The sequence below is a fragment of the Camelus bactrianus genome, chromosome 4, assembly GCF_048773025.1.
Source record: "Camelus bactrianus isolate YW-2024 breed Bactrian camel chromosome 4, ASM4877302v1, whole genome shotgun sequence".
NCBI lineage: Eukaryota > Metazoa > Chordata > Mammalia > Artiodactyla > Camelidae > Camelus > Camelus bactrianus.
This window is the reverse complement of record NC_133542.1, coordinates 86,294,961-86,315,739: the sequence shown is the minus strand read 5'-3', so window position 1 is coordinate 86,315,739 and position 20,779 is coordinate 86,294,961. Positions and strand designations below refer to the sequence as shown.

The window sequence follows — 20,779 nt, the reverse complement described above, 5'->3', positions numbered from 1 at the left end:
TTCATTTCATAAAAGTCTCAGCTCAAATGTTGCTTTACATAAAGGGGAGAGGGGAGGTTCCCTGACCATTCCATATAAACGTGCTGAGAAATCCAGCAGCAATCAGCTACATGTAGCAATTTAAATTTACATTAATTTGAATGAAATGAATTTTAAATTCCATTCCTCAGTTGCACTAGCTACATATCAAGAGTTCCAACAGCTGCATGAGACTAGTGGTTTACTGTATTGAACAATGCAAATTCACAGGATTTGTCCATTACTGCGGAAAGCTCCAGCAGAGCTTAACATAGCATAAATCCTCTCATCTTGCTGTGTACTTCCTATCTCTCTTCCCCTGTTTCACGTTCCTTCAGAGAACTTTTCATCACCTGACCTATGATGCATCTGCTTGTTTATTATTCGTGGTCTGTTTCTTCCTGCAAGGATACCAGCTCTGGAAGGGCAGGCGCTTTTTCCTCACTCCTCTGTTCCTGGCATGTAGGCACAACTCCTTACTTATAGTTCAAGGAACAGATATTAAATGAATAAATTAATAACTAGAAATCAAGGAAATGGAAGTCTAGGATGTATGCTATTAGCTCTTTCTCTAGCATTTTCTCTTTAAATCTCATATATAATCGTAAGTCTAGAAATTTAGCCTTTGCTTTTTTTTGGTGAAACACAAATGAAACCATGATAAAGAACATACAGCTGTTCCTCTTTTTTTTTTTATACTTGCTGTCTATTATTAAAAAATACGTGTCTTCTGTAATTTAACAATGCCTCCGTTTAGAGGCACGTAGGCTGTTTCTAATTTTTCACTATCATCAGTACTGCTGCAGCAGTATCCTTGCACCTGCCTCTCAAGCCCCCATGTGAGTATCTGCATATTGAGTTGCTTTCCAAAAGACTACCAGTTTACTTTTCTACTCTTGCCACTGATATTATTCTGGGTATTTTTATTTCTTATTAATCTAGACAAAAAGTATCCCATTCCTTTCATTTGTATTTTTCTGATAACTTTTGAGACTGATGACTTATGTTTGTTACCCACTTGTATTTCCTTTTCAGTGAATTTATTTTAAAATAGTGCACACTGTCCTATTCATTCATTTAATAAATATTTTTTGAAACCCTTCCTATATTCGAGGCTGTTTGCGATGGTCATGATACAAAAGCAAAGACAAAGCGTAGTAATGGAAAGAATGAAATGCCAGATGACACCAAGTGCGATGCTGAAAGTTCAGTGCATTAAGGGGTTAAGGAGGGCAGGAATTTACTGAGGGGAGTGTGAAGGCAGAGATCTAAAGGAGGAGTATAAACAAACCATATTTGTATCCTGGAGAAAAATGTTGTAGACAGACGTAAAGCAAACACAGAGGCCTGGAGTAGCTGAGTACAACCCAGAGGCCAAGGCAGCAAGACCAGAGGGAATGTTGGAGGGGAGAAGGAAGTCGGGCGTTTTTTTTTGTTGTTTAACTTTCTTTACTTTTATCAAATTTACAGATACAACTATCTTACATATCTTTGAAGAGTTAAATAACTCTTCAAAGTGCATGAAAAACAGTAGCTTTTGAAAAAGCACTCCCACTCCCATTTTCTGATTTCAGAGGCAACCACTCTGAAGCCTAATTCATTCTTTAGATACTCAGTACGTTGTTTTGCCTGGGTTTAATGACTATTATTTGGCTTGTCTGCTTCTTTTTTATTTTTTTGCACTGATTATTACTTTAACTCCAAACTCTTATCCATGTATGTAATCTCCTCATAATACATTCAAACATATCTGATATTCTACCATTTCATCTTCTTAAGGAAATTTCTCCTAGAACCTTCTGACCTGTTCCAACCTGGACAGGTTGTTTTTCACTTCCTCTGTTGAGTAATCTTGGGAGCTCCACCCTGGGGATTTCCTTCACTTCTCTCCTGGATCCCATATCTTCTTATTCCTTGGTTCATTCTTCGTATGTGAGAAAAGGTACATGATGGGTAAAGTACCTGACACTTTTGCATGTCTGGAAATACCTTTATTTTATTCTCACACTTGATTGATGGTTTGGCCGAGTACGGAATTCTGGTAATTTTCCTAGCGAATTGTGACAGTGTGGGTCTACTGTCTTTTACCTTCTTGAAAAATCCCATGCTATTATGAATCCTGATTCTTTATAGAAGTCTTTTTTTTTTTTTTTAACTTCCTGGAAGCTTTTGGATATTCCTTCTGAAATTTCACATTGATGTGCGTTGGTATGCATTCATTGCTATGCATCGTGATGGACGCTCAGTGGACCTTAAATCAGGAAAGATCTTTTAAATTATTTCTTTGATGATTTTCTACCATTCTTTTCTCTGTTCTCTTTCTGGGAACTCTGATTTTTGGATACTGAACTACAGTTCTCTCTTCTCTTTTCTTTTTTTCATCTCTTGGTCTTTTTGCTCTAGATTTTGAAAGAATTGTCCAATTTTATCTTCCAATCTTTTATTATGTTTTCCATTATCACTCTCTATTAATTTCCAAAAACTGTTTTTTTCACTCTCTGGATATTCTTCTTTTTTAAAAAAATAGCATCCTGTTCTTGCTTAATGGATATATTACCCTTTATTTTAATAGGGACACTGATATTAATTTATTCTAGATGTTCCTTTCTATAAATAATCTTTTTCTCTATTATTATTGGTTTTTACTTTTCATGCTATATGCTTAGTCTGATTTCCTTCAATATCTAGTGAGCTCTGCCTGTCAGCATATACTTCAGAGTCAGGCACTAAAAAGCTAGTAGTAACGTACATAAATGGGGAATGCTTACTGTGATCTTCAGTATAGTACAGTAGTTTTCAGACTTTTTGAGTTTCAAACAGCATTAAACTCTTAAAAATTACTGGGAACACCAAATAGCTTTTGTTTCTGAGGTTATCAATATCGGTATTTATCAAGTTTGAAATTAAAACAGGTATCTAAAATATTTATTAACTCACTAGAAGTAATAATAATAAATCCATTTGATGTTAACATGAATAACCTTTTTTGTTAAATAATACATTTTATAAAACAAATAAATATTTAATGAAAAGAGTGGCACTCTTTTACATGTTTGCAAATCTCTTTCCTATATGGCCTGAAAGAAAAGTTGGATTCTTGTATTTACTTCTGCATTCAACTTGTTGCAATACATTATTTTGACTGAACTATATGGACAGTCTAACTCCACATAGATATGTAGTTTAAAATGGCAGGAATATTTTAATAGCCTCTTCACATAATTGCACATATTCCCCTTCGATACTACACACCAAAATTCATCAAGTACTACTCACCCTGCTCCTGGCATGCCTATCTAGGAATGCTGGTAGAGCTGCCTGCCACAGGTCTTGCGGGTTGATGATGGGTAACCTCCACCGTGATAATGGCTGAAATTAGCCACGATATACTGGCCAAGCATTACCCTGAAAGCTGCAAATCTTCAAATAGACTACAGAGTCTTAAAATAATTACATCAGACAGATTCTGTCCCTAAAATTTTTGTCTAGGTGAAGCAATGGATTTCTGGTACTTCCTAATCCACTATCTTCCCTGACATCCCGCTTTGATCACTGTATAAAAAAGTTAAAAACTTTTCTTACTTTCCTTTTCTTTGTCCTTTCATACTGTATGCTAGGAGAACTACTCAGCTCAATCTTTGAAGTCAGTGTCCGTTATTCAGCTGTATCTCCTATTCAGCCTGTTTACTGAATTTTCTCCCCCTCCCCCATAAGTCCCCTCTTTAGGGAAAAACAGCTTACTTGTATTTCAAGGATATGATCGTTTCTCTTACTATTCTTAATACAATTCATTATTCCTTTTTAAAAAAAAATCCATTTACTCATCCTAGGGAAGGCATATAGTTGGTAAATTTGCATTTTCTATTTGTTACATTTGGTTCATTTTTCCTTATGGTGTCAACTTTCTGCAACTATCTGGTGATTTTTGTTCATTTGCTCTTTCTGGAATTTGGGATTCCACATTAGCCTCTCCAAGAAAGCTCTGTTCCATGCAGCCCCCCTCCAGTACTTGTTGGGAGGGTCAGGATGTAGTGCTGGTTGGCGTTGCCAATAAACTCGGGGCATTAGAGCACCCCCAAACTGCTGGCAGGTGATAGCCACTTGGTGCTTGTTATCCTCCAAAGGTTTCTCCCTCCTTCTTGTTGGAAACAGGACACCTCTGCTGTCTCTTGTTTGGGGACAGTGGATAAAGAGGAGGAGTGTATGAGGGACTAGCCAGTTGGCTACTATTACTGCAGTAGTCCAACAAGCATCTTGCTGGCTTCCAGGTACCCCCTATTCCTTTAATCCACTTGCAAAGTAACCCTTACTGTTTGAAGTAGTCTGTCTTGCAAGCCTTTTTGGGCTGTGATATTTGCCTTAAAAAAATATCCCACTACCTATTATTTTAAGCCCTTCTCATAATTTGTGGGTCATCAAAAGCCTCCTTTGCTTTACAGTATTATAATATTTAATTGCTAAAATTCCCCTGTCATTTCTAGAAGTTAGGAGCTTAGTGAATGCCAGGACATTCGGGTGCTCAGTTCATCATTTGATTTAGTTTTTTACATCACATTTTCATTTTAATCTCCTAACTAACTATGGGAGCTGCTATGCCTCATAGGTCTTATACTTTAGTCTTCAGAATCTGTTCATGTTCTCCACATCGGAGCTACTAAACGTGTGGTGCTTGGAATCAGCAGCATCCGCATCCCTGGGAGTGAGGCCAAGGAATCTGTTTACATTCTTCCAGGGGATTCTTATGCACACTGAAGTCTGAGAAACACTGCTCTACCCTTTAATAGCAGTCCCCGCAACTAGGTATCAATCTCTAATGATAATCTGAATAGTTTATGGAAGCATGATAGAACTGCATTTAAGGTTTACATTTTTATTAATTCCTATGAATTATTAGTTGAGCTGTATTATTTTCTTGATAATCAACAGTAAAGTTTTCAAAAAGATAATTTTTTTTTGTTGAACTACACAATGATTTCTTATGTGTGAACACTGTCTTTTCTCCTCAAATATTCACCCCTTCTAAAACTAACTTATTCTTTACCACTTTCCAAAATGATTGAGGTCTCTTCAATAGCATTTATCTTCCACAGTGCTCTATCATCTTTCTCTAACTCACCATCTAGGTGGTTTTAGACCTAAAATTAATTCATGTGTTTTTGAGTGCATCTTCTAAGTTAACAAAAAGATATATTTAGCCTGAGTTGTAAAAAAAAAAAAATACAAAAAACACAAAACCTTACATTTTGGGGATATACAAGCTCAGTGGGTAGGATAAGGGAGGAGAAAGTTGTTGTGCTTGTGTGTAATGTAGAATGCTTTTCTGTTTGTATACTTTGGGGGCTGGTATAGCTCAGTGGTAGAGCACATGCTTAGCAAGCATGAGGTCCTGGGTTCAATCCCCAGTACGTCTGTTAAAAAAAGAAAAAAGGAGCTTGTTTATATATTTTGCAAAGAGTAAGGACTCTATGAATGTTTGAGAAGTTAAAAAAATACACCTGGGAGTTACATGCATTCCTAATAAATTCAGAACTCTGAAATATAGGAGGAGATCTTGCCCTCTTACAGCCTAGACTCATCAGTCCTCCTCTGTAAAAGACCTGTAAGTACAACTTTCCTCTCATTATCTTAAGAGAAAGGCTGATGGGTCAGAGACTATCACTGGTGACTGGGTGGATGAAAGAGATGACCACAGCATGAAGGGCATTTATCAAGTACTGGCACTTATGGGCTGCAGACTGTATCTCAACCAGGCTGAAAAAAGTCCAAGATTACTTTCCTGAAACATTCTAAAGTTTCATTTAAACAGGTAGCTCTTGGTTCTACCAAAATGCAAGCAGGCCAAGTGAGTCTTCCGAAAAGCTTCAAAGTGCTCGCAGCCTTCAAGGCTCCCTCTTTTGGCCAAAGACTGCCAGAGTGTGAAAATCCAACTTCGGTCGGAGTTACGCAATACTTTCCAGACTGCATTACACTAAGCATTAGGTCTTGACTGATTGCCAGGGCAGCCCTTCCAAATGATTTTTGCACAAGAACTCAGCTGCAGGAGGCTCAATGGCAACCACATACTGCTGGAGACATCCTTCCATGTGGTTGTACTGTAGTTTCCAAACCATCTGCAGCAAACCATGGAACTACAAGATAAACTGATGATGCTCACAAAGTCCAGAATGTCACTCCTTCTAGACAGTTTGTAGCAAAGAGCAAGAGATTTTAAACATTCTGTCACTAAACTGTTGATTTTACTTGGTGGCAAGTGAAACTCTATTTAAAGTACCGTGACAAGACCATTTATCAGGCCTCTAAAAATAATGCAAAAGGGAACCAAACAGATTTTCCTATTTTATTTCCTTTTGTTCCTCTGACAATTTATACATTGAGGTTATTAGATTAATTTCTATATCTTCTATGAGGCTTTTGAACCTTTTGAAATGAACTTGAAACATTCAAGTGGCAAAAAGGAAGAAAAATGTAGAAACCCTCTATAAAAAAACCAAACCACAGAGAAAAGCAGTAGAGCAAGTCTGAGAGGCTTTGGGTTGTTTGAACATTTTAAGTCCTACTAGAGAAGGAAAATAATGATAAAATCCAAATTTCATAAATAATAGGAATATCTGGATTCAAGTGTACCTGAAAGTATCTCGCCTATTATGCTGTATTCAACTTCTTTTTACCGTTAAATCTTACAAATGGATAGATAACTTCAGATATACTGTAGGAAAAACTTGCATATTACTATGATACACATTTTGAGTATTATAATAACTTATGACAGCAACATCTATAATGGCTCCAGCATGTTTGGCAGCTCTTTCAAATGTTATCATAATGCCATTCCACTACCTGATTCTGTGAAATCAGTTTCTACTCAAGAGAACACACTTGTTTGAATTTATAATTCACTAGAAAATTGTGGACTTAAGAGTTCTGAGTCTCACACAAGCTTTTAGGGACCCAGGTTCTTTAATGGATGAAGAACAGAACTTCCTGCTATTAGGTCTTAAAAGCAGAATTTTCAAAGCTCATAAAGAGACTCAAAAAGTATGCTGGTATCAAATTCCTTTTTAAATTCAATCTTCTGGTAAGTATAAATGAACCTAATCCAACAGACTGAATTTCCCTAAAAACTCAACACATTCAGAAAAATATCCACAAGAAATTTCTCTGGTTGAATTCTAACTTTCTGAAAAGGAAAAAACAAAAAACAAAACTCCGTAGAAAATATCATTCAGCAGAGCAAATTAGGAATGTATCAGACGTGTCAGTGTCCAGAGGACATTCTATTAAGCACAGGCATCTCATATTCTCAGTAAATTCAGTTAAGGATTTTACTCTTTAAATCATAGGTTTGCCTTGACTAAGAATGCCCTAAACTACTAACTAAATTAACCACCATTTATCCTTGCTGCTACTGCCAGCTGGGGTACCAGCATGACATCCTTCAGTGGACTTTGCTTTGCACAGGCAATTTGTCCACATTATTAAAAAAAAAATCCTTAATGAAGAAATAGTCATGAATTTAGAAATGAACCTACCCACAAAATGGCTCAATCTGATACAAATGGAAGTTTCTGAGCTATAAAGTGAAGATCTGCTAACGTCTTCCAGCAGGACCTCCTGACTGTGGTCAGCAGAGTTTAGATACTTTTCTGAACTACTGTCTTCTCCTGTCCAAGGGTGAGAAAATAAAAAGCACAAATAATTCTGAGAAAAAAGTCTAAAGAGATCAGTATAATTAAGAATAAGTAGACTTCAAAAAGACGTAAATAAAGGGAAAAAATACTGCAGAGAGGAACACATACTAAGCAGCCTAAGGCTGGTTAAAGAGAGTTTTGTATGCTCTTGTGTTGCTGCCTACAGTCCTTCTGTTTCAACTTGAAAAATTCCCTTTAACAATTCCTAAGACAAGTCTAGTGGTGATGAACTCCCTCAGCTTTTGTTTATCCAGGAAGGTCTTAATTTCTCCTTCACTTTTGGAGGACATCTGGCAGAACATAATCATATTGTTTGGCAGGTTTTTACTTTTAGCACTTTGAATATGTCATCCCACTCCCTTCTGGCCTTAATGTGTCCGCTGAGTAATCCACTGATGATCTTTTGGGAGCTTCCTTGTGATGAGTTGTTTTTTTCTTGCTGCTGTCAACATTCTCTGTCTTTCACTTCTTTGCCAGCAACTCCCTGTCTTTGACTTTTGACAGTTTGATTACAAGAAGATTTGGTGTGGGCCTTTTTGGTTCATCTTAAAGTTATTTAAGCTTCTTGAATTTGGATGCCCAATTCCTTCCTCAGATTGAGTAAGCTGTCTGCGCTTTTCTTTCTCTCTTCTACTTCTGGGACTCCCACAATGCATATAATTGTTCTACTTGACGATGCACCATAAGTTCTTAGGCTTAATTTTCTTTTCTTTATTCATTTTTCTTTTTATTCCCCTAATTTAGTAATTTCAAAGAACACATCTTCAAGTTAAGTGCTTGATAAAATCTACTGCTGAACCCTTCCTTTGTTTTTCTCAAGTCAATTATTGTATTCTTCAGCTCCAGAATATGTTTGGTTGTATTTCAATGATTTCTCTTTGTTGATATTCCTATTTTGTTCTTGCATCATTTTTCTGATTTTGTTTAGTTGTTTATCGGTATTCTATTGCAGTGCACTGAGCTCCTTTAGAATGATTATTCTGAATTCTTTGCCAAGGAATTCATAGACCTCTGTTTCTCTAGGGTGGTTTATGGAGATTATTTTTGTTCCTTTGATTGGGCCATGTTTTTCTGTTTCCTTGTGTGCCGCCTTATTTTTTGTTGTGTTTTGTGGATTTGAAGAAAGTCACCTCTCCCAGTCTTCATGGACTGGCTCTGTACAGAGGAAGACTTTCACTAATCAACCTGGCTAGGGAGTCTGGGGATCCTTCAAACATTTTCTGGGGATGCCTCTTCTCTGGGCTTGTGCACAAAATTTCCCAATTAGACAACTTTGCCAGTTTCTTTTTCAGGAGCGTATGATCTCCTCCCTCTAGTGTTTAACTGTGGTACTGCAGGTTCTCCGATGCTGCAACAAACCACTAAGCTCTCTTGTTCTGTGTAGCCTCCCACACATCCAAAGTATGCTGGTTCTGTTATTGTTTTCAAGTCAGGGAAGACTGAAACCAATCTCTAGGGTAGCCCATTTAAAAGTTAGAACATTGCAAGCACATTCCACTCTTCTCTTCCCACCCTCCCACCCTAAAAGAGAAGTTGTGAGTTGGGTACTGTATAATAATCACGTTGACCTGAGTCAACCTGTCTGTGGCACTGACAGTTCTCTGGTGCTGTAAAAAGCAGCTGAGCTCTCTTCAACACTCCACAAGTCCCAGTCACTGAAAATGTGCAGACTCCCTGTCAGTGGTCAGAGTCAAGCAAGACAGATGGCAATCTCTCAGGTAACCCTCCAAAAGCCAGAACACTGGACACATTCCACTCTCTGCTTGACTTTGAACTTGCCAGGGGTATTGTGACTCTGTAATTGGTTTCTGAAATTCTCATAAGGGCTCTTTGGGTCATACACTACTGTTAAGTCACCATCTCTGTGAGGGAACACTTGTTCCTTGGCTGGGAATTTCCTACTCTGCCATTTTGCTGACATCACTCCTGAAGAATTTTTTTTAATGTTTATTATTTATTTAGTCTTCCTCTTTTGGTAGTGACTAGCTTATATTTCTTGTCCACTTCCATACTGGAGTGCTTGCCACTTTATGACTGATTTGTAGGAGGTGTCTGTATAGTTTACATGCAAATCATTTGCTGTTTTATAAGTTGCAAATATCTTCTAAGTCTGGCTGGTCTTTTCCATTTGTTAATAGCCTTTTTGTTTGTTTTTGTTTATTCTTAGCTGCATTTTAAAAAAATCATCAACTTCACAAATGTTGGGAGTTTGGTGTAGGGCATCCTATGGCATCCTATTGGTGTAGGGCATATACACTGCATCCTATTGATTTTTTAAGTCCCTTTCAATAATTTTTAATTCTATCATTTAAAATATCCATTATTCAACATTCACCTTAAGGCTAAATCAAAGTCTTTCCCTGATGTGTAAATGATTGTAAATGCTTTCCATGCACTCTAGGGGTTCTTATTACTTTTTAAGGCATACTTTATACGCCACAAAATGCACCTATTTGAAATGTACTATTCAAAGATTTTGAACAAATTACTGAGTTGGACAACTACCATTATTATCCACTTTCAGGACATTTCTATCACCTCAAGATCTTTTGTGCTAATTTGGACACAAAATTATCTGTTCTTACCTCTAGCTTCAGGAAACAACTAATCTACTTTCTGTCTTTATAGTGTAATGTGTCTACTCTGAACATTCGATAAAAATGGAATCATACAATATGTAGTCTTTCATGACTGGCTTTTTTCACTAAGCATAATACTTTTGAGGTTCACACATGTTATAGCATAAATCAGTTGTTCCTTTTTTACTGAGGAACAGTATTATTCTATTGTATGAGCATACCATATTTTGTTCTTCCTTTCATGAGCTGATGGATATTTGGGTTGCTTCCATTTTTTGTCCATTATGAATAATGCCACTATGAACATTCCTATACAAGTATTTATGTGCTTCTTAGCCATTGTATATATATATATATTTGATGACCTGTATTCCAATCTTTTGCCTATTTTTTAACCAGGTTATTTGTCTTCTTATTACTGGGTCCTGTGTATATTCTAGATATAAGCCCCTTATCAGATAGATGATTTGAAAATATTTTCTCACAGTCTATGACCTGTCTTTTCATTTTTTTTTAATAGTGATAAAAGATGAATTTTTATTTGTTTATGCATTCACTTGTAGATGGTTCTTTGGATTGTTTCTGGTTTTGAACACTCAAGCAGCTATGAATATTTATATAGAAATAATTATGAATATCTATTTTTTCATTTGTCATGAGTTAATATTCAACAGTGGAACTGGTGGGTTGAATGGTAAGTGTATGTTTAACTTTATAATAAACCACACTGTTTACCAGAGTGGTCATACCACTCATACTCTTAAAAACAGTGTCTGAAAAATCAGGTAGTTCCATATCCTCTCCAACACATGCTAATGTGAGTGTTTTCAATTTTAGTCATTTAAGGGGGGTGTACAGTGGTATCACATTTTTTTCTTCTTCTTTTTTTTTCACTGTGGTAAAACATACATAATAGTTATCATTTAAACCATTTATAAGTGGTAACCACTCCATGGCTATACATTCACCCACTGTGTAACCATCACCATAGTCCATACCCAAAGCTTTTTTTAATTACTCCTAACATAAACTATGTACCCATTAAATAATAACTCCATTCCCTCAGGCCCCCGATAACCTCTATTCTGTTTTCTGTCTCTATGAATTTGCCTATTCTAGGTACCTCATATAAGTGAAATCATACAGTATTTGTCCTTCTCTGTCTGGTCTATTTCACTGAGCATGTTTTCAAGGTTCATCCATGTTCTTGCATATACAAAAATTTTATTCCTTTTTATGGCTAAATTGTATTCTTTTGTCTTTATAAACCACATTTTGTTTATCCAATTCTGCTGATGGACACTGGGTTCTTTCCACCTTTTAGCTATTGTGAATAATATTGCTATGAACATTGGTTTACAGATATCTTTTCTAATCCTTGCTTTCAGTTTTTTTGTTTGCTTGTTTGTTTTTTTAAATATATACCAAGGAGTGGAATTGCTAGGCCTTACGGTAATTCTATGTTTAACTTTTTGAGGAACTGCCAAACTGTTTTCCAAGGGGCTGCACCATTTTACATTCTCATTAGCAATGTAAAATGGTTCATTTTCCACTTTTGCGTGTTCATTTTTAAAATGATAGCCATCCTGCTAAGGGTGATGCAGCACCTCACCGTGATTTTAATTTGCATTCCCATAATAATTAGTAATTGTAAGCATCTTTTTATGTGCTTACTCACCAGTTGTATATCTTTCGGAGTAATGTCTAATCAAGTCTCTTGCTCATTTTTGAACTGAGTTTTTTGTTGTTGTTGAGTTTTAGGAGTTCTTCATATATTCTGGATGTTAATCCCTTATCAGATATATCATTTCCAAATGTGTCCATTCAAATAGCAGGCACTGTATTTTGCTTTCTTAATAATAGTCAATGATTCATAAACTTCTTAATTTTAATGAAATCCAGTTTATCTACTTTTTCTATGCTGCTTGTGCTCTTGGTGTCACATTCAGAATATCCCTGCCAAATCGAATGTCATGAAGATTCTCTCCAGTGTTGTCATCTAAGAGTTTCATAGTTTACTTTAAGGAATGAAATGCAAAGTACGCCTAAAGGCTGAGGGCAAAGACCATTTCTGACAGAGCTTTTACTGGCAATCGCTTTATCAAAAAAAAAAAAAAAAATCACAAATTCCCTCAGTCTCCAGCTTCTCTTAACGATTTGTTAAAAATGAAATGCTCACCAACAGAAACAAGTTTGAATTCCTTCACGCAGTGAAGAAACATTCTGTAACGTGATAAACTGCCTTTTAATTAGTCAGAATCTATTTGATTTGTTTAGTCTAGATTTTGGAATATTATGGTTCTTAAAACAGGTCATTTGTGCACATCAAATATCTGTTGCCTTCTAAATATTTTGATACTGTGTGATATACCCTCACATGAGCTGTGCACCTCTTTCTTTTGTGTTCCATACTGAATATGTGGGGCTTTTTACTCAATGGGTGCACAAGAGACACTGCATGAGCTACTGACCTATCGGAGTTCAGACAAGAGTAATTTTTTAAAGTTTGATAAAACTCACCAACTTGCCATGTATCCCATGAAAACAATCCCTCCACACAGAACGTAACCATAACTATGAACATGCATTTCCTAAGAATTATAAAATTTTTCTCTCATAACCAAACCGATACATTGTGAAACCTGAGAAGGGGGATGTTTAGTTTAACACCTACCGACTTTGAGTGTTAAATCCATTAAGATGATTCTCTCTGAGTTCAGACACTAACGATAAAACCATCTGTAAAACAAAATCAGTTGCAGGTTAGCTCACACTGCAAACAGGATTACATCAGTTCTGTTTTTCTTGGTGTGAGTGATATTTCCGCTGAGATTCCCTACTCTCCTCCCCCACCAATCGTCTCCTTGTTTTACTTTGTCAAAGTAAAAAGAGAGCAGTGCCAAGTCACATTTACTAATAATCTGGATTTTATGTTTAATGTCTGTTACTCTCTATTCCTATCTAAGCAAATAAGTAATAGACAAGTCATTAATTTCCCCCAAATTAAAACCAAATCTGTTCAAAATAAAACCACATTAAAGTTGGTTTACTTTTTTCTTTCTTAACTTAGTTCCTTATTTTAAAAACGCTATTTATGTATAAAGCTTCCAAAAGACAAGAATAGTTACCAAATATTAAAAATCTCATGACATTTTTAGAATAGCTACGTTAAGATCATAAATTAAAATTTCTTGAATTTGGCTAAATTTAAGGCAAAAGAAAACACAGCTTTAACACAAGGATGTAAATATAAATACTATTTACAAGGTTGTTACTTATTGAATATTTTGCTTTAACATAAAATTCCTTTCAGGTTATTTTTAAATACAAAATTTGTCCAACAGTAAAAGGCTGTGTTTATATTGGTTAAGGAAATCTCTTCTCCCCAAAATCTCTGAGAGAATAAATGAGATATGTTAGGAGGCAGAAGTTGGTTGATTTAGAATAACATCTCCTGGTTTCCTTCTTCTTTCTCATAATCTCCCATCTCACATTTTTTCCTTACATGGCCATAAGTCCATCCAAGGTAAGAAGAGATAAACACAGAAAAGTTAAACATCTCTCCTGGAGGAGTGAAATATTTCCATTTACCTTTTTGGCTGATGGTACATTAAGCAATGAAAATTTCAATACTAATAAATTTAAAATACTCACATTTTTAAGTAAACCAGGATAGTAATCTGCGGGTGCATACCCAAGACCTTGAGTAAAAAGATCAACTTCTTTTATATCAGATCTGAATGCCGCAAGTATACGAGATAACAGCCCCTAAAAAACATAACAGAGAAAAAGGTCTCAAGAACGAATGTTAGTGCCCATTATGTACAATGCCTAGAATCTGAGTAATATGTAAATGGGGTAGTCTCTATGAAACGAATAATCTTAACTTGTCCAAATACCCAGTTCACTTTGATTCAGTTACATAGAAGAAATAAGTCAGTGATAAACTTAATAAAAATAAGTAAATTTAAACAAACATTAAAGGTAAAAAAGATATATAACAAATGATTAACCATATTAAGAATGTGATCTTTACTGTTTTTAAACTCAATAAAATATTTTTATCAGAGTAGAAATGATAATTTAATACATAATAAGGAATACACCATAAATCACTAAGGAAAGGAAAGGAAAGCTTATGCAATAAATGGTGTTAGGAAAATTAGTTTAAAAAATTAGATTCTTATCTTATGTTTCTTACCAAAATGTACTTGAATTTACTGTAAATTGAAGAGATCATTGTAAAAATAAAATAATAAGAAAGAAGAAAATACAAATACTTTTCACATGTCTGGATGGGGAAGAACTTTGTAAACTAAAAATCAAGGAAGCAAACAAATCATCGTTTGTTCAAAAACAAAAACAATAAAAAAAAACTTGTGTTATTCAGAAAATAATATAAGCAAAAATAGGGAGAATATTTACAACAGATAATACAGACACCTGGAAACAAATTAGTGTGCAAAATATCATATGACAAATACTAAGAGAATAAAAAGGGGTATGAACAGATAATTCATAAAACCAAATACAGATGCCCAAGACATACATGGATAGATGCTCATCCTCATAATCAAAAAGGGTAAATTTAAACATCAACATATCATTTTTCACTCAATGAATTAAAGATTTTTACAGACATGATTACTTAATCTGTAATCTGGGTTCTCTGAAACAGGCACTCTGTGTGAGCTACTGGAAAAATACAAATGGGTGTCCATACATTGGTGCTGTTGTGAACTGCACTAAGGCACCCACAGAGAGTGAGTGAGTGTAACACAGCCTGTAACCCACCCCTACCAAGCTTGACCGCCAGCGCTATGTCTGTCTGGAGGTTTGTAACCTGAAGACACCATACAGAAAACAACTTGAGAATGTACAGTGAAGGTTTTAAAAAGCATTCAGAACTTTGAACAGATCTGGCATACATTTAAGGAAATAACTCAAATATGAAGTTGGGGATTATGGTCCAAGATGTTCACTACAGTGTTATTATTTCTCATAGTGAAAAATGTGTAATATCAGAGAGTGATTAATTTATAATACCCTCCAAACAGTGGTTCATTATAAGCCATTAAAATGCTTGTAAAGAATTTGATGGCATTTTAAATGGTTATATTATAACATTAAATGAAGATGCAAAACTGTATACAAAGAAATGATCTCATCAATATAAAAGTAATTCAAACACGGGAATGAAAAAATAATGAAAGAAAATATCACCGAATGTTAACAGTCTCTGGGATGGTGCTATTATTGGTACATATACTTTTGTTTCTTTCTACTTCAGTACATTTTCCAGTTTTCTATATGTGTATGCACTACTTTTTAATCAGGAAAAAAACCTTTACTTTTTGAAAGTGTTATTTGGAAATACTTTACATTTTAATAACAGATTTATTGAGATATAATCATATACCATAAAATTGATCCTTCTAAAGTGTAAAACCCATTGGTTTTTAGTATACTAAAGGCGAGAGTCATTTTACCTTTTTCTTTTTTAAAGTCTTGCACTGTATTTTGTGAGTACACACTACAAGATAAAATGAATTTGTATAAATGTATGTGAGTTCGTATACAAATACCTAGGGCAGTCAGATCTAGGGAGGAGACCGCATCATCTCGGTCAAGGGTTGGCCCCACTAGACTGGGGCAACAAACACACCAGGAATAACGAGGGCGCACAGCACTAATCCATCATGGCTTCGTGGCATTCATTTAAATTTTATCATAAACTATTTCACATATTCAAAAGATATAAAATAATACGACAAGTTTTGCCCACCATGGAATTTAATGAAGCATTAGAAACACGGAGGAAGACTTCTGCGCCGTCCCTCCTCTTCCTTGCTACAGTTCACAGCGGTCCTTCTTCGGGGGTAAACTCTACCTCTGTCTGGCCTGCACCCCTCCGTGTAGATCACGCTGCCTTCTCCCTGTGAGCTCAGACTTGCCTCATACCCTCAAAACAGAACTCCAGGCAACAATACTAAGCAATATAGGTTGAAACCAGCTGTCCCAACGTGAGATTCTATCTATTGTTCTCAGAGTAGATTTCATAGCAAGTTAACAAAGTAACTTGGAAACACTACTACTCAGTAGAAGATAGTCATGATTTAAAAAAAAAAAAAATCCAGCAACAGGCATGATATGATTTACAAAAATGAAACCACTAGAGAGGGAGAAAAACAGGAAGTTTACAGAGTTAAAGAGAACTTTTTTTTAAATAAGGTACAAGATAATGAAAAAGCTCCTTGTAGAGAGAAGAAAAGTCTGGGTGGAAGCCACCTGCATATATTTGCCCTTTTTCCCTTTCAGGTCAAAGCCGTCCTTTATAAATGCAGAAAGCAAACTGGAGCTAACAAGAGCCCCTGGAGAGTTCATGTCCCAGTTATTTTCAAACACCAAGTGCAATCTGGGGGATCAAGCAGTCACGGCAGAGCCAGGGGAGGTAAGTAACAGCCAGTGTGCGTCCTTTGAGGGGTGGGGTTTACTGGTGGATTCTGCTTAGTTCACCACAGCAAGCAGCACACGCGGTGCCCTCAGCAAGCGGAGAGTGGGACCCGACTGCCTGTGTAGGTGCAATGCAGGTGATCTGGTGAAGGAAGGCCCGGCCACATCCATGCCAGACCAGGCGGGGGAGGGAAGAGGCCTAGGTTCCTTATTTGGAAACTAGGCGACCAACGGCTCAGCCAGGAGCAGTCTGGGTTTTTCACAGAGGTCAGTCTGATGCTAGATGGAGGGAGGGCAGCACTGCAAGTGCTTGACTTTGTCACCAGACTTCTGGTATTCCACCTGACAAACACTTAGAGCTCGGACATGCACATGCCGGGAGCTGTTCTAATGATTTACAAGTAGCAACTCATTTAATCCCCACGGCCTGTGGGGTAAGTTTTATTACTGAATCTGTGTCATAGGTCAGGAAACTGAGATGCACCAAGTAAGTAATATTCCGAAGGCTGGTTACCTGCTCTATGGCCAACCCTTCTAAGGAATCTCCCTGTTATGTGCTCTCCACTGAAGCAGCTGGAATAGTTTAGCAATGCAAATCTGACTGGTATTCAGCTTAAGACCTTCTATGGCTCCCAATAACTCTTAACACGGTGAAGCCCAAACTTCCCCCCAAAGCAATGAAGCTTGGCCCCACCGGCTTTGCAGCCGTGCCTAGGGCTGACTTCCTCTCACTAGCCTGTCTGGGGCTCCCAAGGCTCTCTGACCCCTTTAGTGTGTTCTAGCCCCTCTGCCAAGAAGGCTCTTCTAGCCCATTTACCTGGTTAAGTGTTCGCTTCCTGAGGGAATTCTAACAAGCATGACTGCTAGAGTTTTCTGAGTGCTTAGCATGTGTGAAGCACTGGGCTAAGTTCTGTAAGCATGGCATCTGACTTAAAATCCCATAAATTCAGTTACTGATAAAATTCAATTAAGCAAAGTTTCAATGAAGCCACCTATAAAACTGCTATCATAATTCACATAATTGACTCTTCAAAAATTACAGCCTGAAGTACTGCAGACCCAGTTGGGATGGAAAATATCGCAGTGTATGGACGATAGAAGAGAATCAGCTTTAAGGCAGTCAGTTAAGGGTCAGTTAAAACTGCAGGCCTTAAGAAAAACCATGTAAAGGCTTTCCCCTGCAATCCAGTGCCACCCAGAAGCACTCACGTCCTGGGTGTTGGACCAGTGCATGGAGGCTAGCTTCCCAAAACTGCATGAGTCTCCCTGGTAGTTTGAGTCAATGGAAGTGTAAAAAAAAAAAAAAAAAAATCTAGGATATTCAATAGATTCAGAGTGTGTGATTGAGGACTATTAAAAAAAAAAACAAACTCGAGTAACTGTTAAAATAACCATAAACAGGTCCCTAGAGAGTATTTATGACGCCTGTCTTACACAAGCTGACTCTTAACACTTAAGGTCTTGAAAACATGAAAATAACTTACCTGGCAGACCTGTCCTGGCCTAGATTTCTATATGATATGCTTAAAACTGGTTTTTTAAAACTTAGATGCTATAAAGATTAGTTCACCACCCCACCTCCCACTCTGTTTAAAGAAAGGAAAAAGAAAACCCGCCCTATACCTTAATACTCAGCACTGGCAAGGATGTGGTCAGAGGGGCGCCCATTGCTGCTGGGAGCACAGATTTGTAAAGCCTTTCTGGGAAGTCACTTGATGATATATAACCAAAGCATTAAAGTTCATATCCTTTTACCCAGTAATTTAATTTCCAAGAATATATCCTAAGGAAAGATTTAGGTTCATAGCAGGATTTCTTATAACAGTGAAAAACTAGAAGCAACCAAAGTACCCAGCAGCACTGAACTGGCTGCACTCATCATGGCTTATCCAACAGCATGAATCATATTTAAAAAGATACTTAATGACAGAGGAAAAGACAATGTAACATTAACTAGAAGGTTCATGTGTAAAAATTGAATGTTCAATGAAATATTAACTTTATAAGCAAAAAAATACTGGGAAGAAACATGACAAACAGTTAACATATATTATTTCTAGGAAAATTTCTTCTTTATATTACCTGTATTTCCAAAGTTTCCACAATTACCACATTACCACATCTTACTTTTTAATCATAAAAAATATTTTGTAAAATGAAATTACATGCCTTAACTTATGTCTGTTTTTTTCCCCATAGTTCCCTAATACAAGTTGCTATGGAGGGCCGCAAGAGTTCCATCCCTGGATGAAAATAAGTGTTAAGTCCTACAAACAACATACTAAGGCCTGGCTTTGGTTGTATAACCTCGAAACAGACACCTCAAACTTTAGACCTTCAAGTCTCTCATAAAGTAAACCTAAAAATTGATAAGCACTTCTCATTGCTAAGGACAATTTTTCTTACTGCCACCTAGTGGCAAACAGTCTAAAGACAAAACTGTTAATAAAAGATTTTGTAGGCACTGGCCCTTGGACAAAAATTAATTCCTATTAATAAAATAGAATAATTGATTGTTTCAAAATGCTGACAAAGCAGTCTTAGAGATCTACTCCAACCTCATCATTTTACTGATGGGGAACTTGGCTTCTCAATACAAATCATTATCTACAAAAAGATGTGCATGAAAATGAACAGACTGATTTGAAGGGGATGAAGAAAATGTGCAAATGCATCACCCTGACTTGTGATCTAAAATACTTCCAGGGTGGAAAGTGCAGGAACCAACACAGCTGTGCATAGAACATTTTAAGCCCAATGTTGATTCACGTAGAAGTTTGAAGAACTCTGCTAATGTTTGAAAAGCCATTTAAAAATGCTTATACCATGAAAGTGAACTTTCAAGGAGAAAAGTTTTAAATAAATCAGGGGAAAATCCATTTCCCTTGTTTTCAGGTGTTCTTTTTCATCCTAGCTTCACTGTATCTGCTCCATCTCGTAACAGGCAGCACATTCACAGGCGGGTTAGGAAAGTTGGAGCAGTGAGGCTGTGGTTTGGCGCCTGGTGTGGGTATGGAAGAAGGCCTGTGGTTTTTGCTCAGGCAAAGGGTTAGGAGAGCCAAATTGTGGTCAATATTCTTGAACTGAGACAGAGTACATATTTTGTACTTCTCCAAACAATTTCTTCATCCGATCATTAAAGTCTTTTAGAATTTCCACCACCTTGGTCTCTATCTCTTTCTACATAATATAAATAAAGAAAAGGACCCCTTATTCATATATAAACATATATTGAGTATGATCCATATTCAAGCCACTCTACTGGGGCTATGGGGATGAGGAGCCCCTACAGTCTGACGAAGGGAGACAGGGATGGAAAGAAACATCCATAATATAAGACAGAATGCTATAGTGTAAGTGCTATAGTGGGGGGTGGTTAGACCATCACTGTGGGGACAGAGGAGGTAACGATTAATTCCAACTGCGGGGCTTCACAGTGCTCCCAAGGATGATGACTTCTTTTTTTTTTCTTGGAAAATGAAAATACTACTACTACTATATAAAACTGTGGACAGAGTAAGCAAATACATTTGAAATAGGCTTCAGGAAGCAGACAGTTCTCAACAGATATTAGTTATCTTCATGTTAGAGATGATGCCTTCTGAGATGATTCTGACAGCCAAGGAAGGAGAGGAAGAGGGAGGGGAAAGAGGCAAAGGAAGGAGAGAGAGGAGAAGGTGTGTAATGTTGGCTGGGATGGACAGAGAAAAACGACTAGAGGGATAAGAGAAGGGCAGTGGAAAGGGGGCCACAGTGGTTGGGCAAAGACATGGCAAATGCTCCGGTCACCCCTACTGCTCCAAGCCTTCCCTGGACTCCTAAGTGCAGCCTTCCTCCACAGGGCCTCAGCCCACCTGCTCAAACTTATTTCTCCCAATCTTTCTCTTTGATCCCTGTGATTCGGTAACATCAGACTCTCTGCTGGTCACCAAATCCATCCAGCCCTTTCCCATCGCCATACCATTTCTTTCTCCTGAGAAACCTAACAATCCTCACCCATTGCCAGCTGCCAAAGTTACACCTATCTTTGAAAATCCATCT

General features: G+C 36.9%; 1 protein-coding gene across 7 annotated transcripts in view; it reads right to left on the bottom strand.

Moving 5' to 3' along the window:
* FANCC (FA complementation group C) overlaps positions 1–20,779 on the bottom strand; it is a 182,723-nt gene that overhangs the window by 46,458 nt on the left and 115,486 nt on the right. For all 7 annotated transcript variants that reach the window (XM_074363066.1, XM_074363067.1, XM_074363063.1 and 4 more), the window contains 2 exons: positions 13,940–14,053; positions 12,960–13,024 (listed from right to left, as the gene is read on the bottom strand). In XM_074363066.1, coding sequence (XP_074219167.1) covers positions 12,960–13,024; positions 13,940–14,053 — 179 coding nt within the window. The remainder of the gene's footprint in view (positions 1–12,959; positions 13,025–13,939; positions 14,054–20,779) is intronic.